The sequence below is a fragment of the Coffea arabica genome, chromosome 5c, assembly GCF_036785885.1.
Source record: "Coffea arabica cultivar ET-39 chromosome 5c, Coffea Arabica ET-39 HiFi, whole genome shotgun sequence".
NCBI classification, from domain to species: domain Eukaryota; kingdom Viridiplantae; phylum Streptophyta; class Magnoliopsida; order Gentianales; family Rubiaceae; genus Coffea; species Coffea arabica.
Genome location: NC_092319.1, coordinates 46,914,265 through 46,941,966, shown reverse-complemented (window position 1 = coordinate 46,941,966; position 27,702 = coordinate 46,914,265). Strand labels below are relative to the sequence as shown.

The 27,702-nt window shown below is 37.1% G+C and overlaps 3 protein-coding genes across 12 annotated transcripts; 2 read left to right on the top strand and 1 right to left on the bottom strand.

Annotated features, from left to right (window-relative positions):
• The first annotated feature begins 226 nt into the window (after nucleotides 1-226).
• LOC113688029 (beta-glucosidase 18) lies at nucleotides 227-4,664 on the top strand. Of its 3 annotated transcripts, none has more exons than XM_027205609.2 (12): nucleotides 227-753; nucleotides 835-901; nucleotides 1,019-1,077; nucleotides 1,209-1,284; nucleotides 1,397-1,471; nucleotides 1,554-1,641; nucleotides 1,730-1,982; nucleotides 2,067-2,182; nucleotides 2,719-2,992; nucleotides 3,123-3,225; nucleotides 3,572-3,677; nucleotides 4,172-4,664. In XM_027205609.2, the coding sequence occupies exons 1-12, from the start codon at nucleotides 637-639 to the stop codon at nucleotides 4,431-4,433; spliced, it is 1,596 nt and encodes a 531-aa protein (XP_027061410.2). In that variant the 5' UTR covers nucleotides 227-636; the 3' UTR covers nucleotides 4,434-4,664. The 3 variants fall into 3 exon arrangements, with proteins under 3 accessions (XP_027061410.2, XP_027061411.2, XP_027061409.2); XM_027205610.2 differs by having other exon boundaries at nucleotides 393-722; nucleotides 1,598-1,641; nucleotides 1,767-1,982; XM_027205608.2 differs by having other exon boundaries at nucleotides 393-722.
• A 5,179-nt stretch (nucleotides 4,665-9,843) lies between these two features.
• On the bottom strand, nucleotides 9,844-10,938 carry LOC113687650 (probable 2' cyclic ADP-D-ribose synthase BdTIR). Its single transcript, XM_027205211.2, has 2 exons — nucleotides 10,445-10,938; nucleotides 9,844-9,991 (listed from the first exon to the last, which is right to left on the bottom strand). Exons 1-2 carry the CDS (start codon nucleotides 10,936-10,938, stop codon nucleotides 9,844-9,846), a joined length of 642 nt encoding a protein of 213 aa, XP_027061012.2.
• Nucleotides 10,939-17,122: 6,184 nt separating this feature from the next.
• On the top strand, nucleotides 17,123-24,893 carry LOC113743539 (COP1-interacting protein 7). Of its 8 annotated transcripts, none has more exons than XR_003461125.2 (11): nucleotides 17,124-17,456; nucleotides 17,548-17,724; nucleotides 17,821-17,945; nucleotides 18,424-18,479; nucleotides 18,583-18,629; nucleotides 18,730-18,882; nucleotides 19,496-19,734; nucleotides 20,567-22,269; nucleotides 22,558-23,286; nucleotides 24,122-24,215; nucleotides 24,423-24,893. XR_003461125.2 is itself a non-coding variant. In XM_027271591.2 (10 exons), the coding sequence occupies exons 1-10, from the start codon at nucleotides 17,398-17,400 to the stop codon at nucleotides 22,994-22,996; spliced, it is 2,895 nt and encodes a 964-aa protein (XP_027127392.2). In that variant the 5' UTR covers nucleotides 17,123-17,397; the 3' UTR covers nucleotides 22,997-23,366. The 8 variants fall into 8 exon arrangements, 6 of the variants coding, with proteins under 6 accessions (XP_027127392.2, XP_027127393.2, XP_027127395.2 ...); XR_003461123.2 differs by having other exon boundaries at nucleotides 24,290-24,893; XM_027271591.2 differs by lacking the exons at nucleotides 24,122-24,215; nucleotides 24,423-24,893 and having other exon boundaries at nucleotides 17,123-17,456; nucleotides 22,558-22,887; nucleotides 22,991-23,366.
• The last annotated feature ends 2,809 nt before the right edge of the window (nucleotides 24,894-27,702 follow it).

Here is a 27,702-nt window from a genome sequence, read left to right as displayed (position 1 = left end):
GATAATAATTTAATATATATAAAATAAAAAATTAATTAAAAAATATGCTCACGAAAACATACAAAATTTTTTTTTTTTTTGTGAAAAATTCCTTTTCCAAACAAGGCGTTGCGGTGGTGCACTGCATCCAGGTTGAAATTGAGTATCACAATGGGAGAGTGGAGACTGGAGACGCCCATAGTCGTTGAGTGTCGTCACTGTCACACCTATCCTTTGAGACAAGGCTTGATTGCAGGTCAGAGGTTGAAACCTCTGTATCTGCACTAAAATCCAAAGGAATAGTGTAAGAGTAAGAGTAGGAGTAGGTAAGCGGTTCACGATTAACCATCCTTGACGCAGCCAGCCGGAGAAACCGCTGCTCTAAGAACCATTCATGCCCATCGCGATACATCATAATATTCGCCCAATTGTCAGTTCTGTAAATTTTTTAGTACCCCATATCTTTGCAGAGCAGCTGCACTAATCAAATTGCCCTGAACAGTAATATTTGCTTCATATTATTGGTTTCAAAAAAATTCAGGACAAGTCAACCTGGTCCGATCATGAAAATAACTGCTAGTATTACCTATTACTACTTTTTCTGCTTTTTGTTGGTCATATTGCTGATTTCTGCAAAAGCCATTGCTGAAGAAGGCAATGGAAATGCAGAACAACCAGCAGAAGTCAAAAAATCAGATTTCCCAGATGGGTTTCTCTTTGGTGTTTCCACTTCTTCATACCAAGTATGCTTCTTTTGCTACTTTTCTGATTTGGGTATGTGTTCTTGGCTGTAAAGATTCAATTTTTTTATTCTTTAGTTCGCCCAAAACAATAATACTGTGCCCATAATTTTAGATTGAGGGTGCAATTCTTGATGATGGTAAGAGTCTTAGTAACTGGGATGTTTTTGTCCGCAAACGAGGTACTTGTCATACTGTTATTTTGCAGCAGCTGCTTCTTTTTTAGTATGCCTCTGTCTTCCGGCATTTCTTGTTGTACGATAGCAGTTTAATTTCTTATTTGATTCAAATTCTTTTAGGTAGTGTAAATAATGGCGACACTGCAGATATAGCTGCTGACCATTACCATCGTTATTTGGTACTATCTCTACTCCTATTTCTTGTTATTTTCAAGCACTCTTTAACATTCACGGTATGATGAAGATGTAATACTGAGAAATTGAAGTAATGAAATGACGTGAAGGTTTGAAACTTTTTCAATTCCAATAGGAGGACATCGAGATAATCCATTCTCTTGGTGTGGATGCCTACCGGTTCTCCATTTCTTGGGCCAGAATTTTGCCAAGTGTGGTTAATTTCGGATCCTTTGCATACACCTTTTCTTTGGTTGTTTATTGGTGAGTATCAAGTTCAATCAGCACTTATCAGTAACTATAATCCTTTTTTGGTATGGCCAGGAGGGAAGTTAGGTGATGTTAACCCTGCTGGAATCATGTTTTACAACAAAATCATTGATAATCTATTAATCAGAGGTAATCTGGAGAAAGTCTTGGTCAACCCTGCCCCACAACCTCATTTTGTCCTTTTGAGGCTTGAAATATTTATGCATTGCAGGAATTAAGCCATTCGTGACAATTCACCATTACGATTTTCCCCAGGAACTTTTGGACAGATACGGGGGCTGGCTAAGTCCTTTTATGCAGTATGTTGAACTTTCTTCTACTGTTTTCAATGATGTTGTTAAGTCTTTTATTTCATGACCAAAATTTGGGGTGCATGTGATATGCAAGGGATGATTATGTCCGTTTTGCTGAAACATGTTTCAAGTACTTTGGTGATCGCGTGAGGTATTGGATCACAATGAATGAAGCAAATTTGCTTTCTGAATTAGCCTATGAAAAGGGAATATACCCTCCAGGACATTGCTCACCTCCTTTTGGCAATTGTTCTGCTGGAAATTCGGATATTGAGCCACTCATTGCAATGCACAATATGTTACTGGCACATTCCAAGGCTGTTAAACTCTACCGTGAGCAGTTTCAGGCAAGTGAAGTAATTCTTTGTACCACTGTTTTATACTTTTTTTTTTTCTTCTTTGATTACAAAGATCAATTAATGTTGATGCAGCACAAACAAGGTGGCATGATGGGAGTTGCAGTGAGTGCAATGATGTACGAACCATTGAGTGATGATGAGCTTGACAAGGAAGCTGCAAATAGGGCATTGGCTTTTTCTTTGGCTTGGTAAGTGCTATCATGACCTAATAGTAGGCCTTTAATCTGGCTTGATGAGTTATTCACTAGTTTGGTATTTGGAAACACCTGCAAGCAAACTGCCCTCCCTTCACAGGTCCTTTGAAACAAGCCTGCTAGACCTGTAAGTTGGATAATTGGTAGGTTTATATACCAGACCATTAAATCAAGCAGTGCTAGACCGGGATGGATATATCTTTTGGTAATCCTAGTGTTTTCTCTGTGCTATGATAGTGTAGAGATCTAGAAAAAAGCAGCACTCCCTTGTTATTGTCTCACAATCGGTAGTGGGCATGGAATACATTCTATGGAACATGAACCAACAAATAGTTAGACTATGATCCACCAACCAGTAACACTGAAATCTTATAAATTCTACTGTTTTGTTCTCAATGTCTTTTTAAGATTGGATGTAGGCCTCATGGGCTAGAATTCTTGGTGTTGAGCTGCATGTGGGTGTGAATTCTGTTATCATGGAATAACAATCCACTTTCTTGATTTGACATGATGTAATTCCTACAAACTAGGGGTTTGGATCCTCTGGTATATGGTGATTATCCTCCAGAAATGCGTCGCTACCACGGGAAAGAATTACCGACATTCACTTCAGAGGAAAAACAACTCTTAAGCAATAGTACGGACTTCATAGGGCTTAACCACTATGCAACTGTATATGCCAAGGACTGCATCTATTCTAATTGTATGTGCTCTAATACTACCTGTTTACCGGGTGAAAACCGTGCAATCAAAGGCTTTGTGTCTACTATTACAGAACGAGATGGTGTTCCGATTGGGGAACCGGTAAAAAGAAGTCCATTTTCCATGACTTAAATACTCAATATTTTTTATCTCATTCAATTTGCAATGACAACTTGAACTAGAGATTTATTGTTTTTCTGTGATTTAAAGTAAATTATCCTGTTTTTAACAGACAGGGATGTTTCAAACTTTTATTGTTCCAAGAGGCATTAAAGAGATTGTGGACTATGCTAAGAAGCGATACCCTGACAAGCCTGTTTTCATCGTGGAGAATGGTACATATATATTTCTGAATTCTCATGGGTCTAGATATATGCAGTGTATTTAATAGTCATCTGCGAATCTGGTTTTTTATCTGCAGTGTCACTCTGTTGTTGAAGTTAAATTTTGCTGCTGAGGTGGAATGGTTTAAGTTGCATTAAATTAAATAAGTGGCTAAGATTGATTTTAGAAAGCACCAAGTATTTAAAAGTAATATGTCTCATGAAGTTGTCTGACATTTCACATTATTTCCTCAACTCATCAGCTCAGGCATGGGAAACTAATTGCAATTGCATAAAATTGATAGAAAATTTGATGATAATGTTCATCGTCATAATATGTTTGTTTACTTACCTTCAGGTTATTGTCCACCGTGGGAACATGGTGAAGTTGATGACTTGCAGCATGATACCAAGCGAGTTGAATATCATAAAGCATATATTGCATCTTTGGCTCAAGCTATAAGGTCATTGTTTCTCTTATTTATTTAACAGAGCTTTGATTCTTAGAATCTGATGCATTAGAAACTGATTCAAACTTCATGTTACACTGTTAGACTCTATCTGGTACACTTTCTTTCCAAATGAGCCTGCACTATAAAGCCTTTTTCCCCAGTTGCAAAGTTAATATTGATTCTAGCTCTTTTTTAAAAATAAAAAAAAATTAAAATTGATTTTTTTTTTTTTTTTTTTTTTGTTGCTGTTTTCTCTTTTTGAATTTCTGTGGGTTGCTGCTAGCTTTGTGTATGTGTAGCTGCTAAACTTGTCTTCCCCATGTGCCCATTCTAGAGCAATGTGTTAATGGCATTTCTATGTTGGCTTAACCTTTTGCAGGCTAGTTATGCATTTTTCATCATCAAAATTTGCAATTATAAACTGGGTATAGAGCTGTTTAATACTCCTGTTATGATCACCTTTCTTTGGAAGTTTGCTCAAGAGATTTCTACTTGTCCTCTAATAGGGATGGAGCTGACGTACGGGGCTATTTCATTTGGACCTTGATGGACGCCTTTGTGTGGTCCAGTGGTTATGATCTCAAATTTGGACTTTATTCTTTTGACCGCGTAACCTTGAATCGCATTCCAAGACTGTCTGCCAAGTGGTACAGAGATTTCCTGAGGAAGACTAGCCTTAAAGATCTGGAGTCAAGAAGTGCAATTCCTGCTATTAATCAAGATGGTCTGGTACCCAATGTAAAGCATGGTAGTGCAGAAATGGCTTGATTACTGATTATAAAACTATCTTTCTAGTGTTTATACTTTCACCTTTGATGTCACCATAGCAGCCATTTGTCCTTCTTGTTCTATGGTTTGATTGAAGGTCATTATGCCTGGATTTAATTGACTCATGTCATGTGCCCAGTCTTATGGCTTGCACATGAAAAAAACATGATCATGTATGGTTAAATTGAATCCTTGGTCATCTGCTAAATGGTATAAATATTTCCTGACCAATACTAGCCTCAATTCTAGTCTCAATTTCAACCTTGTTGTAATCCTAGCAGTAATTATTGTTTCTATGGGTTGCTACTGTGTTGTTAGCATGGCTAGGAATCTGCGTCTCTTGCAGAAAACAGAAGATGACGTAGTAAAGCAAAGCAAAATACAAGCTGAGAACTTTTAGGCAAGTCCCTGTCCAAATTCATGCATTACTAGCAGCAAAAGAAGTAGATGTGATAATGACAACTGTGCATCAAAATTTTGTCATGGATAGCCGTTGTTGAAATGGCCCACCCTTGCTAATTCTTCATGTAGCCTATGGACCGGTCCTTGTTCCTCGGCCACAGGCGGCCTACGCATCGTCCACTTCTTGAAACGGATTTTCAATCTCATCTCGACATTTAAAATATCTAGCATATAATTGTGCAAGGACAGAGGCACAAAAGAAAGAAGTAGTTAGTACTTCTTACTTTTTTTTTTTTTTTTTTCCGGAGACGATAAATCTATACTATTTTATACTAAGGAAAAGGGGACGGATCTAAGGAGGTTTAAAAATAATCTGGAGGGAACTGAATTATCACCAGATCAGACGGGTGCACAGCATACCTGTCTGAATTTTTTTTAGAAATAAACCACTTAAATGTGATATATATATATATTTTTTTATGAGAGGCAAGGTTTGAAACTCACTTAAGCGGTGGTGTGGTGGGTTGGTGGTTCGTTAGTATTTCTTACTTTGTTGGCGTTTTTTTTTTTTTTCTTTATGACACTGACAGGTTTAAGCGTATAACAAACGCATATTTTCATTTGAACTTCGTAACTTTTGTAAACTGACACGTATTCTCCCGGAGGCAACTACTTTGCAAATCGCACCTACCTAACAATCAACCAACTGCGCATTAGAACGTTTTCTTTTTTCCAACCCTTTCTGATAAAATCTGGGAAGAGCGTTTGGCTGAAAATGCGCCTTGGTGTTGCAGATGGAATCAAAGGGGCATTGTGGCCCAGAAGGCCTAGTTGCTAAGGTCGGATATCATCATCATGTAGGGGGTGCTTGACAACAAATTGACTGCGTGATTAGCTGGAAAGCGTATGTGAAGATGAACCAATGACTTGAAAAGGCAAAAGCACAATTCATCTCTTATACGATTTCATGATGGAATGCTAGTTTACACTGGGGGTTTGGTGTCTAAATCCCATTGATTGGATTGTACTAAGTAGCATGTTAGACAAACACATGTATATATATGGACCGCAGAGTGGATTAGGAGGCTCCCTAGTTATTAAATTCGATCTAACTCAAACTAGTTCCCGTAATCTTTACTCGTTATAAAGGTGTAAATTCGTACAATTTTTGTGTGATCACCAACTTAATTATACGAATTGATAAATTTAAATTCACATCAAAATTATATAAATTTACATCCAAAGTCATAAGAACTACACGAATCAATTTGAATTGGACGGAACTCAACTTTTCGAGTCCGACTACTAAGTAAGGTAGTTTCATGATCCTTATAACTGCGAACGGTAGTTGGGCACAGTAACACGTGCACCGCGTACACCCACCCTTTGCCACCCATTTTCGCGAAGCTTCCTTCTGCAACAGTTAAATACAAAATATAATCAAACCGTGCTAGACTTGGAAGCTCTGAGACTGAAGATGGTAAGGAGATCATAAAGAAGAACAAAGAAGGGGCCTGGGATGAGTGATGAGAATGCATGATGAGCTTGGGCGCAGAAATAGTGATGGCGGTGGTGGGATTGTGGGCAACGTCCTTGAGGCCTTTGACTATGAGGTTTGCTGCAGAAATGGTGGAGGTCCTTGGGCGTGCAATTTATAGGATTTGCAGGGGCAATCCATCATACTCTCCTTCTTCTTATCTACCATATTCAACTTCTTTCCTATATTGATCAGATAGGGAATCAGAGGAAAAAGGTGTTGTAGCTAGGGAAGCATTTATTATTGTTTTCCTCTGTGTCCTTTTTTTATGTTTTTTTTTTTTTTGTGGGTTCAAAAATTATTGCACTAATTCATTCAAGATTAGTTAGAAGTGAAGTAATGGTGTACAATTTTCCATTGCGGTCACCTTTGATGTTTAGGTGATGAATTTTCCGGTGACAGAAATCATGTTCCGTTTCATTACACACTCCTAACTGATCGGATTTCTTGACTTCTGTTTTTTTGCTCTTCCAGCTTCCTGTTTTGTTGTCCCACGGAAGTTGCCATGTAGTTTTCTACTGTAAACTCCTCAGTAGTTAATACTAAAAGACTTTGAATGTGATAAACATGGCTGCAGGGAGTACTAACGTTTCGTCATGAAAAATATTGCTTAGCCATTGTTTTTTTCCTATTGCACTATTAATTTGGTGCATTTTAATTATGTCCACAAAAAATGGACTGGACTGGTGGAACAGAAAATAATTCAGAATTGTTTATGCATCAAGTCATTCAATTGTTCCCTCACGCAGTTGCTTACCTGATAATGTTAACGATTGCAAAAGTTCTCACTTTGATCTTCGAGTTGCCCTTTTTTTTTTTTTGAACCAATCATCTTTTTGTGGCTAATAATGCTCGGAAAAGTTCATGGGAATTCATTTTCTATTCAATTCATGACTAAGATAAGATGTTTTACTCTTTTTTTTTTTTTAGGTATAATCTACAGGTGTCTGGATCCGTTTTATAGTTTGTAACTAATCATGTTTCGAGCCGGATCGGACCCTTTACAGGGAAGCAATCCCAACCTTAATTTTTTTCATTCCCGTGAATTTCGAATAAGATGTTTTACTCTTACTAGTTGCATTCGTACTTACATCTAGTGAGTCCTCTCTCTCTGTCGAGACCATGTTCCGTTTAATTACACCTTTTTTTTTTTGTCTAATTCCCCTTTGTGCATAACTCAAATCTCTCGACTTTGTTCTTGCTCTTTCACGACGTCGTTTTCCGCTACAGCTTCCTGTTTTCTTTTTCCACTGTAAACACCTTAATAGTTGATATTAAATAGTTACGTGCTTCAAATGTGATCAGCATATCTAAGTAGAGGGGCTAGTGAGGCTTTATCGTGGAAATTATTAGGCACACATTCATTTACCATTTCCCTATTAATTTGATACATTTTAATTATGTTAAAAACGGATGGGACTCGTGAAAATAACTTGAGCTCGAGGCGCAGAAAATATTTTGAATTGAATGCATAAGGCACTCAATTGCTGCTTTAAGTGTTTGCTTACCTCAAAATTTTAAGGATTGCAGAAATTTTCTTTTCAATCTCCACGAGGTTTTTCTGCTTCCAACCAAACTACCTTTTATGACATTTAATGCTCGGAAAAGTTTATGAAAGTGGATTTTCAAGTCAACGCATGCCTAAAATAAAGTGGTCTTACTCCTTGTAGTGTTTATACTATGGCGAAGTCTTGTACTGGTTTTTTACCTATAGTTAGTACTCCTGCTTCTTCCTAACAAGAATTGAACAGGGGAGGACAATGGGAGCAAATGTCCGCGGGAGAGTAATGGGCGGGGCCGGGACGGGACGGGGGAATGTTTCTCCCCCTTTTAAATGGGCGGGGGACGATATTCCTGCTCCATCCCCTGCTTCAATTTATTAAAATAAATAAATATAATATATTATATTATATAATCTAAAAATAATAAATTTAAAATATTTGTCAATTAAACATAGCTATTATCCCATTTATATCCAAATTATAAGTTGATATTTGGCACAAGCATGTTACGCGTACTATGAGTATTTTCAGATGTTATTTATACAATCCAATTAAGTTTTTTAATTTTTTTGGTGTTTTATTTTAACAATTTTCTTGTTTCACTTTTTTCAGCTCCGTATTTTTTTTTTATTTTTTGAATTTAACTTTAATCTATTGAATAAAAACTTGTAAAAAAAAAAATCAAATTATCACCCGTGGACATCACGGGAAAAGTGGGGCGGGCTTGGGTAGGGCAAGGCAGGGGCGGTTGGGGAATTTTTTGGCAACGGGGCGGGGGTGAGGGGAGTTTTTTGGAGGATCCCCAAAACTGCCCCATTGCTATCTCTAGAATTGATTGAATATCCAACTTTAACGGTCTTAACTTTCCATTACCGCCCTCTAGGTTTGTTTGCTCAGGGGAGAAAAACAGAATAACCAACAAAAAAAAAATGTAGAATTTCTATTCCCTCGTTCAAGAAATTCTTACCATACATTACTTGGCAGAAACAGAAAAAAAGAAAATTTCTTATTGAACAACTCCATATTATGGGAGAAAAATGTGAAAACATGCCGTCCTTTAACTCTTCTTCCCTCGCATACTAAACGCGGTAGCTTAATCGCCATTACGATTTTCGTTCGATTTCCTTTAGTCATACTGGTATTATCTTGCACGAACTCAAATGGGATGTACTGTGTTTTGCATATGTCAGATACTGAAAAATGATGGATAATCTACTATTACGAGGAGACAGAAAAATATGGATAAAAAAAAAAAAAAAGGAATGCAAGTGTTACAGAGATTATATTTGTCATCACAGTTAAATAGTAACGACCATAGCTGATAAGCATCACAGATAAATGAATCAAATAGTGACTGACACACATTTGGTCTCATGGATCATCTATCTATTAATAATTAGCACGAGCCCCCAGCGAGGAATGAGGTCGTATCCCGTTCGAATCCCATGGTATGGCGCTCGTATCCCTGGACTAAACTTTGCAGGTCAAGAGGCGGATTGATTAGTCTGCCTAAACTGGGATACCACCTTCTGTTGGAAAATAATAATATTAATAATAAGAAGCACAAGTTTATGTTAATTAATTATCATAAAAAAAAGTCAATTAATAAATGACTTCGGTGAATACAGTGCTTTATTTTATGCTTTCCAGGAAAAAGTACAACGCTTATTCGAGTCTCAGTTACAGTGATACAAACAGCAATAATTTGGAGAACCAACAAAGAAAATTCAAGTAGGAGAACAATTACAACGAATTTTTGCTTCAAAGAATTGGTAAAAGATACAGTCAAAGGGGACAAACGACGTGTGTATGTAGGGATGTCGCTCTATTTACGAATTGAATGAGACCGTGCAAGACCGAAAGAATTTGAATTGAATTGAATGAATATAGGGAGATTATTAGTTAATTATTGGCTTCGTTCAGAAAACTCAGCAGATGTATTATTTTGGTCATAATCTTGGTTTTAAGATCAGTTGCCAGTGTTGGTGGAGCAAATCTTGGGCACATCGGAAGGGAACTTTAGCTTTCTCATGTGCATCATTCTCTCTTCATTCTCGACCTCAGCCAAGCTCTCCATTACTATCTCTGCTGCGTCCGTTAGCACTTCGGACCAGTTCCTGTTAATTTCCACACAGACATAATTAATCAAAGAAATTCAACAATAAAGTTTAATGTCAATATTAAGGAAACATACATATCATAAATTTCCCAAGAACGCAAGTGTTTGAACTTTTCAAATCAATCGTGCTATCAATCTCTTTATCTTTTTGTTTTCTTTCATTTCTGTTTTATTTTTTTTAAAATTTAAGAAACGGGAATGAAAATTGAGGAATTGAACCCAAGATCTCTAAAAATCTGAACTCCTCCTTCACAATTGAGCCTGCATAATTAATAGTATAAGTAAATTATGTCTTCAAATTGAACTGCATATCCATTTGGTTCAGAATCAATCGTATCTAAACAACGAGCATAGCAAGTTCATAATGCATATTTTCATCTGCGATAACTAATTAATTATCGTTCTTTTTTACGTAAGAAAGTAAAAACAAGAATGAAGATTTATTTCTTACCCTTTGGTGGAGTCAAATGCAAGGCCTACGGTGAATTTGGCTTCCTCTAGGGCCATGTTAAACCTCTCAATCTGCTCCGGGGGAACCCTTCCATCGTTCACGACACGAAGCTGTGATGGCTTGACATCACAGAAGATAGGGATCACCTTTTTCTTAGTCTCCATGATGAGGGCCAGCTCATGCAAGCAGAAATACGACTGACAATATGTAGGAGAAAACACTGCAACTCCAATCTTGCACCCCTTTATCGCAGTATCGATTTTCTCGAACAACTTGTCGCCCGGCTTCATATTCTTGTTGTCCAAAAATGGACGACGTCTCAGCCGAACAAGATGATCATATAGCAAGGAAGCTATGGTTTTCTTAGTATCAACGCCCCTGTGGTTAATGAAGACATCGCATGGTGGCTGAGGAATTTTGTTAATCAGACGAGTCGGATTTTGGTAGCTGAGGACATGGTGTTGGAGTATGTTCTTGGCCACTGAACGCTGCATGGTTTTTTATGAAGATTTCAAAACCCTCTTCTTCTTTATTATTTTTTTTTTGGGTTTTTGAGTATTGCAATAAAAAATATATATATAGAATGTGTTTCTTTTTCTTTTGGCTGTTTGAGTTTGTGATGAAATTCGTTTTGGCTTTTGCAGTTTATATAGGGTTCTCAAAATGCATGGCCTGTTGATCATTCACGTTCCACTTATAAAGAATAACATTGGTACAGTTTATGTGTTTAGTTTAGAATTTTCGAGTTTACTACCAGTTCGACCGTTTAACGTTGATTTGGAGTTTTGACATAGTATATTTTTAGTGGGAAGTTCCACGGAAAGGAGGTTGAAATTCAGGTTATAACCGAGTGATTTTGACAAGAGACATAAAAGGACGAAACTTTTCTCTTCGATCGGGGTGCTCAGAGGAATTGTTCCCTAGACCCTTCAAACAAGTCGATTTTGACTACTGTTGTTTTCTCAAGATACGACGGGGTGCTAAGTTGTTTTCTTGAATATTTTTTTGTCATCTTATCTTTAAACAGTGCCTTTAAAAATAGGGAAGAAATAGATTGAATGATTTAAAAGGAAAGAATGTAAGTAAAAAATATCAAATTCGACTTCTCTTGTTTATACTGATTGATATATATATATACACCCTAAAAATTAACTAACTTGCACATGTTTTGGACTAATTAATTCGTTTTCTGTGCGTGCAACAGTTAGGAATGGCAACATTAATCTTAAAGATAGCAACACTCTGATTTCAAAACCTTGACACTTTCAGCTCTTCTAGTTACAGATAAGAAAATTGGTTAGCACTAATTTATCATTTCATTATACACCTACATTTATTATTTTTCCTCGCATTTGAAAATTTTCAATTTAACTTCAATGCTTGAAAAACCAAAAAAAGTACTTCAATTTTAATTGATACTCGTACGTTGAGTACCAGTTGAAAGTTTTCTTCATGGACCAAGAAAAGAGGAAGGAAAAAAAAAAAAGCTCTGCGTAGCATAAACTCATCATAAAAAAGGTTTACGGTCATAACTCTCTGTTTCCTACTTCATGCATGATATGATGCTTCCACAAGCACCAAAGAATTGTGACCACCGGAGGAGCTCCTCAACTTTTCAATTGGAATTTTGTCAATGAAGCACTTTTTCTCTTTCAATTGCATGTATCGGCTGGTCATTTATCAACCAGTTTTTCATAATTTTGTTTCAGCCCCTTTTGCTTTTGTTTTTGTTTTTCTGTTTTTTGATACATTAATTAGTAAAATTCGTTGATGGGTTTTCATGGTTCTAGATTTCGATTGCTGACTATAGTTAAGAGAATAATATTTCACTGATGGGTCTTCACGGTTCTACATTTCGATTGCTGACTATATATAGTTACGAGAATAATATACACTCCACAGTTCAACTCTTATCTGTAATCAATTAAAATAAAGCGCTAAAAATGTTAATTTTTTATTAGATAAGTTCAACATAATAATGTAATCTCCAAAAAGCACACTAATATACTTTTGAATTTACCCTAGCTAGCTATAAGTCTCTAATTATATTATCATAACGTCCTAACTGAAAAACAAAAAAAAGAAGGTTACCGTGATATTCTGAGTATTGTTAGATGCCAATCAATATATTACCAGTTCACACCCCATTTTCTTAATTGAAAAGTAAAACAACAAATAAAAACTTGTTTTGGCGCCGCCCGCGGAGCTTCGGCGTAAATGTCGTCTTCTAAGAAACCTTTTAACAATTTTACAAGGTTCGATTTGAATTCCCTTCTTCCGTCAAGGTTCAAGAATTAGAACTTAGTCACATGCCCTTTCTTGTGTGTAATCCTGAAAACCAAGAGTCATCACAGCAGAGCTTTGACAATTCAGAACTTGTTTTAAAATCTTCTGAAGTTCACATTGGGGGCACCGTGGAATATAGAATTGGTAATGTTTTACTAAACAACCAGTTGTTGCTTATACGGGTGCGAATGAATAGAGCCGCTCGAGTCGAGTTTGATCAATATCGAGCTCGAATTAGTCGAGTTAAAGTCGAGCTCGAATTCGATTTCAAAATATTAAACTCGTTAGCTCGCGGATCGGTTCGTGAGCACGATTTAACTCGACTTGTTTGCAGCGCTAATCGCTTATATCATCTAGTCTTGAAAGCTCTACATGGTGCATTGAAGCACTTTTACGAGTCGTAACTAATTAAATAGCTTTCTTAATTACCGGACGCATTGAAACATTTTCGTACTATTAACTCATCTAAGGCACTTTAGATGTATCCTTGGCCTCCCCTAAGGATAAGGATGTCATCTAATGCACTTTTTTGTCTTTGTTTTATGGCTTTCATATAAGTAAGTGTAGGAGAAGGGGCATTTTACATTAATATCACGAACCATATTCTCGTTTTATTAGTTCGAACAAAGTATGGATGAGATAACATCACTAACACAAAAAAAAAAAAAAAAAAACACAAATGGTGGATTGTTGTAATTTCAATAAACTGACGTGTATAACTTTACGTTAATTATTATATGATATTATAAATATCTTACGAGGTTATGAATTATAAAGTACTTAAAAGGTTTTACACTCAGGAATGATTGTATAGACAATCATTCTTGTCTTCTTTCGTCTAACTTTGGCCAAATTCCTTTGTTCTATTACTTTTGATCTAGAGGCACTTCAAGGCTAAATATTCTTTTTTTTTAAGTAAAAATAAGGAGAATATATATTGATTAACTAGTACAATCCAAAGTAGTACTATTACCAAAACAAATTCCTCAGCTAATCAATTTGAGTTTGAGTGCGCATTAGATTGGTTATGCTAACATGGGAATGGGATTGGATTGGTGGAGCTACGAATTTGTCCAAAGCCCAAATTGTGCGTCTAAAGGCCCAACCAAAGTTGCACGTAATAATTGACAAAATTAATAATATATATTTAATCAAAGACCTGATAATATCGAAAATAATAAAGACACCCCCCTTCCCCCCATCCCTTTTTTTTTTAACTAATTTTTACCTTTCTACTCCAAACTATCAGCTAGGATTTGAATCCTCGTTTACCAGGATTTGTACTTCCTTCTACTAACAAAATTAGGAATAATTAGCCAACCGTAACGTATATTAGAATGATAAAATTCCAACTTCCAAGTAGGATCATAAAAGAAGGTGGGTTTACTTTATTGAACAAAATCACATGAAACCGGGGACACGAGAAAAGCCCACCTGCCCCTCACAAGGCTCAACAAATACGCAGCGGCTGTGTGTGATCCTGACCCTCGGACTCCTCATTTGCTTTAGGCCATCAACAACCGGTAAAAGAAGCCTAAGAATGCAGAAAATGGCAGTACTAGTAGCATATGAACGAGTCAATAGTTTTCCTTTTCTTTTTGTCCCCTTGTTCTGCAAGAATGAGTCTAACAATTATTCTTTTATCAACTCCCTCAGACCCCAGAGGGAAATCTTGGGATTCACCATAGGTCTCCAGTGATGCTAAATTTTCACCTGTGTTCTTATAAAATATGGATTTTGTTCCCCAAAATTTTTCAAGAAACTGAAAAAGCTGACCTGTGGCTCTGTTGAATGAGTCTTGTTTTCTTTTTTCTTTTTTTTTTTTTTTGTTGTTGTTGTTGTTTGGCGAGAATGAGTCTAAGAGTTACTTGTTTGATCTAGTCCATCACTAATGCCCACCATTACTATGGTACTATGGTTTTTTCTCATATAATGTTTTTGAATCTTGTCAGCCACTACTACAAAACAAAACAAAACAAAAAGGAAAAGGAAAAGGAAAAGAAAAACCCAAATACCTAATTGGCCACTGATTATCTTTTTCATAATTCTTCTATTCTTCGCATGCACCTAGTTTAGCATTTCTTTCTTTTAATGGACGGTGATCATTAGAGGGCACAAAGTTTTAGAATGAGTACCTAAAAACTAAAGGTTTTTTCTTAATCAAGAACAGAATAATGAAAATTTGGTATAATCATGGGACCCAACTTATAGTAAGTAGTTTCGAATGCATGCCCCTAATTCGTAAGGGTGATTGGAGCTGCATTTATCCAAACTTCTTCCTACCTAAAAAAAAAAGATATCCAACTAAACAAAGGTAACTCAATGTCCCAAATAATCTCCAATAAATATCCTTTTATGAGGGTAAGGGACTTTCTTTGTCTAATCATCTTCACCTAAGGACCACAAAATTGAGACCGACAAATGTTACTTATTCAGGACATCATTTTTTGCTCTATGCCTTTTTCTTTCCCCCAACTCCGTGTCTTGATTAAGCAGAATGCGATTAATTAAGATGCTTCCTCGTTCCCCCAAACGAATTATCCCCCAACTTTTTGCTAAAATTTTGACTAATCCCTTATCATGGTGTGGAGCTCTCAAATTTTAGATTTAGTATTATGTAACTATGGAAGTTGAGCAGTGGTGGGGTTTCCAAATTAAGAGCAACTTATATTAAGCTCGTTCGGCTCCGGGCATTTATTATGGAGGCGTGGAAGCCCATTTACAGCCCCATCCATACTAGCCAGCCTAAAACTTATTCATTCACAAGATGCAAACTCCGATGGCTACTTCTGATCCCACTTTATCCAAGTAGAGGAAAGGGCCATAATTCAAACTGGGAAATTGGGTCGGATTTTATCTAGTGTAGCGGTAAACAACTTTTTCTGTGGTATACGTTGTGTATAGCCCAGGCAAGTTTTATGTGAAGAAAAATTTTTCCCCACCGCAGGTTTTTTTTTTAATACAAGCGAAAGGACTCGAACCCGAAATCTCTTGCTTACACTTCCTCTCTGAAATTTTTTCTTGTTAGCTGCTAGTAGTATATTCATGTATATCTCTAACATTCATGCACCAAGCAAAGGAACACAAATGAAAGGGAATGTTATTTGTCTTGATATATGTTTTTTCCGGAATCTGCAGGTATTGTGTTACTAATCATCATTAATAATAATAAAAAAAAAAGGGAACATGAATTAGTCCCAGAACTAGATCTGAATATTTGACGGGCCAGGCAAGATCAACAGCAACAACAGTACTAGTTACAGCTAAAACTACGAGACAGAAAAGGTTTGTGAATGAGTATGATCAAGTCTAGTCCTACCTGGTTCTGCATGTGTATGATAATTATCCAATGATATTTGTAATTAGTCAAACCAATAATTGCTGCCAAGTTGATTATAACAAAGACAAATGTTGCCAGTTGTGAAATCACCCACACATGCATAATTAATTTCCTCTTCCTCTTTCATCCGGGGGGAGGACATTCGTTTTACAAGAGGTTAATCATATTTTAGCCGCTTTCTTTCTTTGGAACATCTTCTCAACAACATTCTTTTACTACTCGATCCATATATATACATGTTATGTTCCACATTGACACATTTTAGTGAATCAGCTGATGTTCTTGATGATGAATTTAGAATATATCGCTGTTCTCGTGCTTGGCTGCATAACAAGTGTCAAAGGAAAGAAATACACATAGGTATATAGAAATTGGGACAGTTCCTAACAATTGAAAAGGTATATATATATATATATATATGTATAGTAAAAAAAATAAATAAATAAGAAGAAAATAAATAAGAAAGAAAGAAAGAGGTCCAGTTGTATTGCGTAGAAGGAAGAGCTCCAAGTAGTGGATATTTTTCCCTTGGAAAAGTCTGGTTCATACAATCAGGTGCAACTCCAACCTGTAATGCAATTGATTATTCCTTGCCCTCATTCTTACTCTACTACAACATTGAGAGTGACAGCAAAGTAAAGCGATGCCAGTTTTGATCAAAGATTTTAACCCCACCCCCTCTTGCATTTCTCTTCTTAGAGAAGAAGGCTGCAGTATGGTGAGGTGGTTTGTCAGTAAACCAAATGGAGCTGCTGCCGGAATGGAGGAGCCCTCTTTATTATCTTTAAACACAAGATTACAAGGTTACAACAGCTGCATTATAAGGCTAAACAACACACTGAAACGACTTCTCAACTAACCTCTAACAATGGGCCAATATCCAAATTGCCAATGGCTCCTTCCTGGTTCCTATCAATACATTATTCATAATTCTATTTCTGACGCAGACATCTAATATTCCTTCACTATGCTACAGAATATTAGGCACCAATTTCTACCTTGATATGAACTTGCTACTTTTTTATTTATAGTAATAGTACTATACTACTAGAGCAGTAGAGAGGACATGTCGGCTGGGGATAGTGGACCCCACGTTTGAATCCCGGTAGAAATCCCTCCCTGTGTTTCACATTCACTCACTTGCCAGCATGTAGCAGCATGTGCCCCAGGAGCTTCATCGCCTCCCCTTTTCCTGTCCATTATCTAAATTTCTGATTAAAGAATTGCAAGAATCGTCTTCCAAGAAGACTAATGTGCTGAAACAACAAGACTTTCTGATTCCTGTTTCTTTGTTTCTCTGAGTGTGTGCTTTTGTGCGTGAAAAAGTATGGACTCGAGAACCCATCTTGATTATGTTCTGTTTCAGCTTACACCAACTAGAACCAGGTAAAACAGTTGTGCTTTTCATGCAAATTTGTCCATTTATTTGTGAGAAAACTCGCTTATTTTGATTGGTTTGCTTAATGGTGTAATAAAGGTGTGATCTTGTAATTTTTGCTGGTAACAAGAATGAGAAATTTGCTTCTGGGCTGCTGGAACCATTTCTTTCTCATCTCAAATCTGCAAAAGATCAGATTTCTAAAGGGGGTTATTCCATTACTCTTCGGCCTACGTCCAATAACGCCTCTTGGTTCACTAAAGCCACTCTGGAAAGGTTCCATTTTTATGCTATTGATCAGTTGTTCTGAGATTTTTATGCTGTTAATCAGTTGTTCCATTTTTATGCTATTGATCATGTTGTTCCTTTCAGGTTCGTGAGGTTTGTTAGTACTCCAGAAGTTCTTGAGAGATTCGTGACTATTGAGAGGGAGATCACGCAGATTGAGGACTCAATTCTGTTGAATGAACAAGCAAATGGGCAGATTGATGCTGACGGTAAGATAGATGGACCTACTTTCAAAGATTCTGCCATACACTTTGTGGACTTGGATTGAACTTTAGTATACAGTTCATAATCTCCAATCAGTTATGATAAAGAGAATATGAAATTGCTTGGTTGTGAGCTGCAGGCCCCGTATACATTGGAAATTTCGGAATCTGGTACCATATACATCAAAAGATGTAAAAAGAATTGGTAAAGAGATCAAAACAGTATGTCTTTGGGCTAAAATACGGACCAAAAGAGGAGTTCTCTCTCTCTCTTTCTCCCTCCTTCTTCCTCCTCCTTTAAAAGAGATAGATCTGATTTTCTTTGTTTTCCACTGCCCAAGCACCATGCACTTCTGAAATTGTGGGAAAACTACTTAGTATAGGAGGCTGATTCGACGAACTGTATACTTCAACTTGTTTTTATATCATTAAAAATGCTTCTTGTGCACTGCTTTGAGCTTCTCAACAATCACGATGTCATCAGCAGGAAACATGTCCTTGGCTGTTGCGAATACAAAAGGTTCAGCTGCTCAAGCTAAGGTAAATTCGACTATGGTTGATAGGTTTTGTGACACATTTTGCAATTCCTACTGATATTTTCTTAACGAGTGCAATAATTAATTTCATGTTTACTGTTGTCAAGGTCGAGTCGAGTGGAAATGGAGATGCCACACAAGAAGAGAATTCCAAGTAAATATCGGCACTTGGTCATAGTGATCTATTGTGTCTATGAAGTTAAGGTCTCTCCAATTTTTTCTCTCAATAATTGTTTGCTGTTTGTAATTTACAGGGTTCAACTTTTGCGTGCCTTGGAAAGTCGGAGGGCTGTACTAAGGAAAGAGCAAGCAATGGCTTATGCTCGTGCTTTGGTAGCAGGATTCGAGATGGATTACATAGATGATCTGATATCATTCAGCGATGCATTTGGAGCTAATCGTTTAAGGTAGGAAAGTGTTTTGTTATGGACCCTCTGGATTGCATCAGCTTTGCCTGTTTAACAAATCATAGATTGACCATAAATTGAAGATGGGAAATACCCTGATTTGGCCTACAGGCTTATCTAAAAACTCAAAAATCATTTTTTCTTGGTGTGATTAGAACTCTCTTTCAGAAACCAATTTTTGGTACTTCGAGACTGCTAGTTGTCTCTACTTCTCTTTCCATTTATACTTTTATAACATTAACGAAAGGAAGCCTGACCTCCAGTTGCTTTATAATCTAGACATTCATTTTTTGAGTTAAAAATTCTGCATTGCCATGAGCAATTTTCTTCTTGTCTCTTGGTTATTAGTGAAACATATTATAAAGATTGTTATCCTGATACTTGAGTAAACTGCAAGACTCTTTCTCATGTTGCAGATCTATTTTGACATGTCCTTTTTTATTCCTTGAACAGGATAACGTTTAAACTATAACGAGTAAAGTGTTCCCTTCTAGATACAAGAAGCATTTTCTGCTTGATTATTGAACAAAAAAAGTTTCCTCCATAAAATAATTAATTCACAAGTCTCTCTCTCCCTCCTACTCTGAATGACTCTAATATCTGGTTTCATCAGGGAAGCATGTAACAATTTCATGGAATTGTGCAATAAAAAGAGTGACGATAGAATCTGGATGGATGAAGTGGCAGCAATGCAGGCCTTCTCTCCAGAATTTTCTTACTTGGGAACATCTGGAATCATCATTGCTGGTGAAGGTAATGATGGTGCTCTCTCCAGCAGACAACCGAATGGCCAAGTAGATGCACCAGCATCTGACTCAACCACAAGTCCTGGAAGTTTAGAGACTAATCCTGGTAAAGTTGACTCTCCATTTTCCTTGTTACTACGTAAAGAATCTAACTTCTGGGGTCAAAATCAACTTTAGAATGCTGACTGCTGACTGTCTGATGGTTTTGGATAGACGGTTAACTGAAGTTAATTTACTATCCTCTTCCTTCCTTGTATCTTGTTTTCGTTGCTTCTATTTCTGCTCAAAGAAAGTGTAAAACATCTGTCTGTTTTGCAACTTTGACAGCTTACCCCTTTGTTGTCATAGAAATCCATCTTTAATACATTCTAAGGACCTGTAAAATCATTTATGATATGCCTCTCTATCAAGGGTAAGTATTAATAGACCTGAACAGCTTGTAACACACTCTCTTCTTATTCTCCATTTTGATTATGGCAGTTCAACAAGCATGTATACAAAAGCCAGTGCATCAGACACGCAACGCCTTCCTCCCAGTTAGACAATACCTTGAATTTACAGTGTCCAATGACCTAAGAATTTAGACTGAATCTTAATTTCTGGCTGAAAATGTTATTTAATCTTCCACATATTTGCTTCTCCAATTCTTCTCAACTTCATCCAAAGTGTCTGTCTCTAGATGAGACAGAAGCCACAGAACTATCACAAGGTGCTTTTGCAATAAATAGCCACACCTTCAGGGTACTGGCAAAAGAAGTGTTAGTTAAAGCAATAGCATTATCACTTCTGTATCAATTTCAAGCACCATTGAAATGTCCTTTTTCTTTTCCTTTGCAAACATTAAAATTTAAATTCATGAACATTATTATTTTTACAGTAACGCAATTTAGTTCTATCCTGTCACCGTCAACCACCAATGATCAACCTGGTATTTGCAGATAATGGCTTGCTAAAAGCAACTTGTGCACAATCATCTCAAGTACCACCATGGGCACAGTACATGCATAATTTTCAAGGTCCTGCATTCCAACAGTTTCCCCCATATCAAGGCTACTTCTATCCCGGAATGCAGGTTCCCCAGTCATATTTTCCAGGAAATGGACCATGGCCTTCGGGTACTGAAGAATCTGGTTTGGGCCATCATGCAGATGATGATCGGAAAAGTAAATCTGTTTCCAAGAACAAGGACAAATTTTCAAATAGAAGAAAAGAGCGTACATCTAAACATAGTGATAGCAATGAGCCTAGTTACTCCAGCTCAGCAAGTGATTCAGAGGAATATGAGGATGATGGAAAAAGGCATTCCTTGGATCAGTTGCCTAAGAAGTCTGGAAAAAGTTCTTCGCGGAAGGTTGTTATCTGCAACATAAACTACATTACTTCCAAAAGAAGTGGAGAAAGAGAGAGCAATTCTGAAGTTGATTCGTCAGATGAGGATGGATTCATAGATGCTAATTCCCTTAAACAGCAGGTGGATGAAGCTCTTGGATCATTCGATAAACGGCACAAGTCAACATCAGGCAAGAACAGAAAACGGGATGGAATCAAAAAACACATCAATGAAACAGATGGTCTTGCTAATAGGGACATTGAAAATATTTCCGCAGCCATAACTGACGGAGAAAAGAGAACTCAGGAGTGGGATGTTTTCCAGAGTCTTCTTATGCAGGATGCAGACTCAGATTCAAGAGCGATTGACACTAGCCAAAGCACCGGAGAATATCACGAGTATATGACCAACAAGTTCTCAGGGGGACAAAAATTTTCGTCCTTTAGTGTGGAAGCAGAGGATGTGCCAAGAAATCGTGGTATTGCAACAGATGCTTTTCTGTTGGGAAAAAGGTCTGTAGCTGATGAGGGTATACCAAATATGGCAAATTTTGATGCTGGGGAAAATGTCCGTGCTGTAGTAAAGAGAGGAACTGCAGATGAGGAATTATTACTGTCACAGAGATTTGTAGGTTCAGAAGCACATCGCCAAGCTACTTTGTCTGACTGGGGAACTGAATCATCCATCATGAAGAGCCAAAGAGAAGAAAACTGGTTTGTTGGCAATCGACCAGATATATCTGGAGATCACGCGATGTTTAATGGTCAAAATACTCCTGCCTACGGTGTTGAGCCTTTGCAGATTAAGGAAAGCAATAAAGATGTTCTCGTTGACGACTCATTCATGATTCAAGCTGGGCCAGTTGGTGGGCCATCCATTGACGAACAAAAGACTGATATTTTTCTGGAAGCAGATATAGCTGGTGCAAACAAACATGATACTAGCAGACCTGATGATGCACAAGATAAGATCAGAACTAATAATGGTTATGAACCAGATGATCTCTATATGGTGCTTGGACGGCATTCGGTAGCTGAGCAAGTTGCTGCCCCTTGGAATCCAGAGATGGACTACAATGAGAATTCATTAGCTGAAGCTGTGAAACAACAGTCTGATGTTGAAACAAACGATTCTATTGATGTTAAGAAGCTCCAAAATGTTAAATCAACTAACACCACTACTGGTAAGTCTCAAGTCAAGTCTAAAACCACAGCTGGATTACTAAGTAGGAGCAGATCGGAATTGTTATCAAAATCTGGGAACACTCCTTCCAGAAGCAAAACAATGGTTCACAGGAGCAAAACTGATCAGGTAAACATCAAACCCTATTAGTCCATGGAAATCACATAGAACAAGAGTTACGACTACCTTTTGATATGCAGTACCTGTAATTTGTAATCACAAGTATAAAGTGTCTTTTCCTTGGCATTAGCTCATCTCCTTGCACATTGACGTTAGTATAGGGTTGTAAAATGACTTGTTTGGGCTCATTAGACTATATCCAAAAGTATTTTACTCATTTAATCTATTTTACGCATTTGTATGATTCACACCACTTTCCTTCGATGTCCTCTTACCTTCTCTGCATCTCGTTGGCAGGAAGAAGAGAATAGAAAGAAGATGGAAGAATTACGCATTCAGCGCCAAAAACGAATTGCTGAAAGAAGTGCCACCAAGGCGTCCCCTGCAGTAACTTCAAGGATGACCACAAAGGAGAACAAGAAAGCCACATTGTCTGCAAATAATGGGGAGACTAAGGTGCAGGCTTCAACTCAGGAGACAGCAAAATTACACAAGCCTGTTTTCAGGAGTTCCACGATAGATCGCCTATCTGCTGCTCGGACAAGTGATCTGCGGTCATCAAGTGAATCAAAAGCAGGCCAAACTAAAAAAGCAACGATGAAGGACAGTGGACCTCAGAACAAGAAGGTAAATCAAGAAAAGTTGATATTCTCAGATAAGAAAACTGGTGCAAAGGATTCCAATAAATATTCTTCTATTTCTGATGCTCCTGGAAGTGATGATATGGCAGCAGTGAAATCATTGCAAAACAAGCAAAGCAGGCTGAAAGCTACACCAGGTGGTTTGCGCGAGGAAGCTGAAGATATTAAGGAATTGCACAGTATTTCTTCAATTGATAAAACTGAAAGAGAAAGAGACTTGCCAGTGCCAATTGAAAATCATTCTGCTCAAACAGAACCCTTTAGTGTTAATGTTGAGGATACAACCAAGGCATCTCTGGTGACCAACGATTATACTGGATCAAAGCCTGAAATGAGCGGTTATGAACCACCTTCCACTGCTTCAGACGTTATTGAGGATATTATGGTGAGTGAAAATTTTCCTGTCTTGCCCAAGGTTTCCGTGTCTAAAGTCTCAACCCCACCACAGAAATGTGACACAAGCCCTGAATACCACAGCCGTAAAAAGTGGAACAATGGTGAAACCTCCCCTAAAATCTCCAAGGGATTCAGAAAGCTTCTATTGTTTGGTCGGAAAAGCTGAAAGTCTCCCGGAATTGTTCCGACCATACGCTAGTCCAAATTCTTTTATTTGATTTGTGAAGCAGTTGATTATTAATTGAAATTTTTGTGTGCCAGGTAGGTAAAGAAATGAAATGATTTCGATTCAATAAGGCCTTGGGTTTTGTTGCCAAATGAATATACATCTAAACAGGTTATCTACAATTCCTATAGAAGAAATGTAAGAGAGTATTCTTTGTTTCACGTGTCCAATAAATTTGAATTGGTATAATATTCTTTGTGAAATGTTGCCAATATGGTCTTGTAGCATTCTCAATAGCACCGTAAACTCGCTCCGTTTGTGTGTGAAAATGTATTTATTCCTTTACTTCTGAATCTCGCCAGGATTATCTCATGTAATATAAGCTTTCTTTATATTGTTCAAATAGGTACTTGTGTTCATCTTCTTTAACTGTGGTATTATGTACATTGCTGCTGTATAGAATGTTTTGCATTTGAAAATTCCAGCACCATTCAAAATTCAGGTGTAAAACCAAGGGGATAAAGAAATAGTGACTCGAATTACTTTTGAATGCATTTTGGTATCTAGACTTCAATACTGCAAAATGAAGTCCTGCAAGAGCTTACCACAAACTTCCGTGTGTCTAAAAACTGACACTAACATGAAGCTTCTGTACTAGAGAATCAAAAGGGCGCAGCTATGACTGGTGAACTGTCAATCAACACTTAGGCAGCAAGAGCAAGATCAATTTTTCCACCTCAACTACTTATACGGTACTTATTTATTTGAAATTTTCTGCATGTACTCTTTCTTTAGATTCCCAAACTGGACTACCAAATCATCATAGTCAGGAAGCTTTGGATGTACATGGGCAATAGGAGATCTGGGAATTTCTTTTGTGTCCTTGACGTGACATTCAGCCTTGATATCTTTGTCGTTGTGTAAACATTGACCCCCGATGACTTCTTCATGTTGAGAAGTGTTCGTGGCAATTGCGGTATCGTATCTTGCATCTACTGAATCTGGCTTGATCAAGTGATCACACTTTTTATCAGCGGCATTCGTGTTGGAAGATCTCTTAAAGCTGTTGGAGGAGTCCAAAGTAGTGTATCGATTCCCAGTCATAATATCTTCCCCTTGCATATGTAGCTTTTCCCTGTCATGGAAACAGAGTGGGGCTGCCTCTATTTCAATCGGTTTTCCGTCTGATCTAATACTTTCCAAGGAATCGCCATCACTCTTCTCTTTGAATGTAACTGTATTAGCTGCTTTAGAGGCTACATAACCTGCAGTACCATCTGAACTATCAGGAAAATTACTCCAAAAGGTTACCATATCCTTGCAATCTTGCAAGGCCAATTTCGGTCCAATGTCAGGCAGCATTTCCTCGAACTTTTTGGGTCGAGTTTGATCTTTAATGCCATTAGCACCATCATTTGAGAGAGGTCCAATATCCTGCTTGTAGTCTCTTGCTATGTCATTTATTAATTGGATCTTCACATCTTCTGCTACTGACCTGACAACGAGACTGTGCTTTATTAAAGAGTTCACGGTGTTTCCTGGCAGAAGCTCGACATTGGCTCTCTCAAATTGCGGACCAAGAAGTCCTTTGAAAAGGTATCTTAATGAATGCAGCTCTGGCAGTTCACCACATCTTGAAGCAGCAAATATCAAGCTTGATATTGCTTCACAAATATCAACAGGCAACTTTCTGCGGCGGTAAGTTGACAGAGAAAACAGTCCAACTATAAAAATGATTGAAATGCTCAATTAAATCTCTATAAGATGCTGGAATGAACGAGACCGAAATCAAAATTAACTTACCTGTCAGGTCTAATATCCTTGAGGTTTTTGACAACACAATCACAAAACTTGTCAACTTGATCATAAGCTGATAACCTAAGCTCGTCCTTGTGAAGCTGCACGGTCTATATCACTGAGTAATAGTTAATGCAAAGAAAATTTCACGTTACCAAAAGGGAATATCAAAAGCTATGATTACCCTGGATAAAGCAGCCTTATGCTGGCCATTTTGGAGAAGTTCAGCAATGTCAGCACGCAGTTGCCTCATCATGGCATTCCTCCTGTTCTTTTGGATGGCTAAGCTTCGCCTCAGTTGCTTGATCAGTTTTTTGCTGTGGTAAAACAAGAATACGGTTCGAATGGTGTCACCACAACTCAAAACTCTTAAACGCCATAGACTCAATATCCATCTTAGATTTTGGAAATTGAGAAGGAGAAAATTTTTTATTGAAATGCAGCCAATAAAAATTAAAATAAAAAAATTTCTTAGGTGGCTATACTGTAATAGTATAAAATAAGGAGGGCTTCCCTAGAAGAAGTTACGAAAGATTCTAAATTAGTTGCAGACCTTTTCCTCATAGATACACTTGGCCCAATGGGCTTATTGGATTTTCCCACCTTTACTACCCAGATGCATGTTGAAATTTTAATAAGAGGATAAACAAGTAAATAATTTGTCGGTCAAAGCCTTAGCATTAAATTGAAAGCCTTGGCATGCAAGTAAAATGGCTCAAAAGCGGGTATTACTTATTGAACTTCCTTTCTTATGCTTCGCTTTTTTCTACAGCAAAATGGAAGAAAACTTGATTATATATAGACCCAAAAATGCAAAGACAAAAGGCATTATTAACCTTTAGCATTCTCATATAAATTACAAATTCTTACTGTGAATATATCGCAGTAAATTATCACAAAAACATTTTGGCCAAGTTTGTCTGCTACAAGTTTTTTAACAACTTTAACTACAGCAATCTTAAAAAATTTCTCAAAATTTTTAAATTATACACTTCAAAATTTTACACGCTTCAAATATTTTTTCTGCAACTTCTATGACAAGTTACAGTAAAATTTTAGACAAACACTCAAAAAACTCACTTGCCAAACGAGGCCATAATGTCCAGTAAAGAACTGTAAATGAATACATCAGGGTAGCGAATATCAAACAAAAAGGCAACATTAACTCAAGTAAATCAAGTTCTTTCCCTCAAAAAGTACTATTTGCATGCGATCGAAATTAATGCTTTTTTCGATCTCAATAATATCAACAGACCAGTGTTAACAGTATATAATTGCAAAATATGTGTTCTGAAGTGCGTATATAAGAAAGTATATAGAATAATAGTGGTGAGAAAAATAAATTGATCAGCAAGGAGAAAAGCAATGAAACACAAGCTGAGGCATGACTATTACGTACCACTTGGAGGCTTTTCTCCATCTTGAGCCTTTGATCACCTCAAAAATTGCGCAAAACGCTTTGAATCCCATCTTTGCTTAGTAGACCTGGGAACACAATTCAAACAGTGGCGTATAGAAGAAGAAGAAGAGGGGAAGAGGGAACAAAATTTCATGGAACAAACAATAAAGTCATGATACTGTGCTATAAAATCTTCTTGCGATAGATAGTCATATAGTAAGAGGCCAAAGAAACTATTCGTGATTAGATTTATATAACCAGCTGCCCCGTATTTATTTATGGATAGTCTTTCCATGCTAGAGATATTACCCCTACGTACGCAAAATCTTGATCAAATGTAGAAACTGTATCTCTGCATTCCTTTTAGGCTTCTTGAATTTCCTTGGTGATATTGTTCTCTTCCACTACAACCAATATGTGCTCACACTTCTCGGGCGAAGGATCACTGGACATTAAGCAGGTTGGACTTTTGGTTGTGCGGCTGGTACTCAAATTATTAGGTGTTTTAGAAATTAAGACCTAAAGTTTTTAGTTGAGCGTCATTCACATTGTCCTATATGGAAATACTCCATTTGGCTGTTTTCTGCTGTTCCATTTAAGATTTAGGCCTTGTTCTCGCTTACTTTAGATATATTTTGCAAATTATGATGATTATAGAATATAATCAGAATCAGCAAAAACTAAATCTTTGATTGACTATGAATTTTAGTTTTTTTAGTTATTAAAGAGTTTATAACCTGAATCGAAAGTAAGTGAGAATATCACGAAAATGATTATTCAAAATCAAAATCTATAATCAATTAAAATAATCAATCGAGGAAAGGTTGTTAGTTGATAAAAAAATTTAAAAAAAAAAAATCTAAAGATTTGTGTCACTCCCATGAGCAAGTTTTGATCTGATGGATATGCCAAACCACAAAGCATCGCCCCTCAAAGGCCCATACCAACAAGCCATCCTACGCCCATTAAAGGCCCAGCCCATTTTAACACATAGCAATGGGAACGTCTGGATTCAAATGTTTGCTTTCAACCCGGCCCAAATA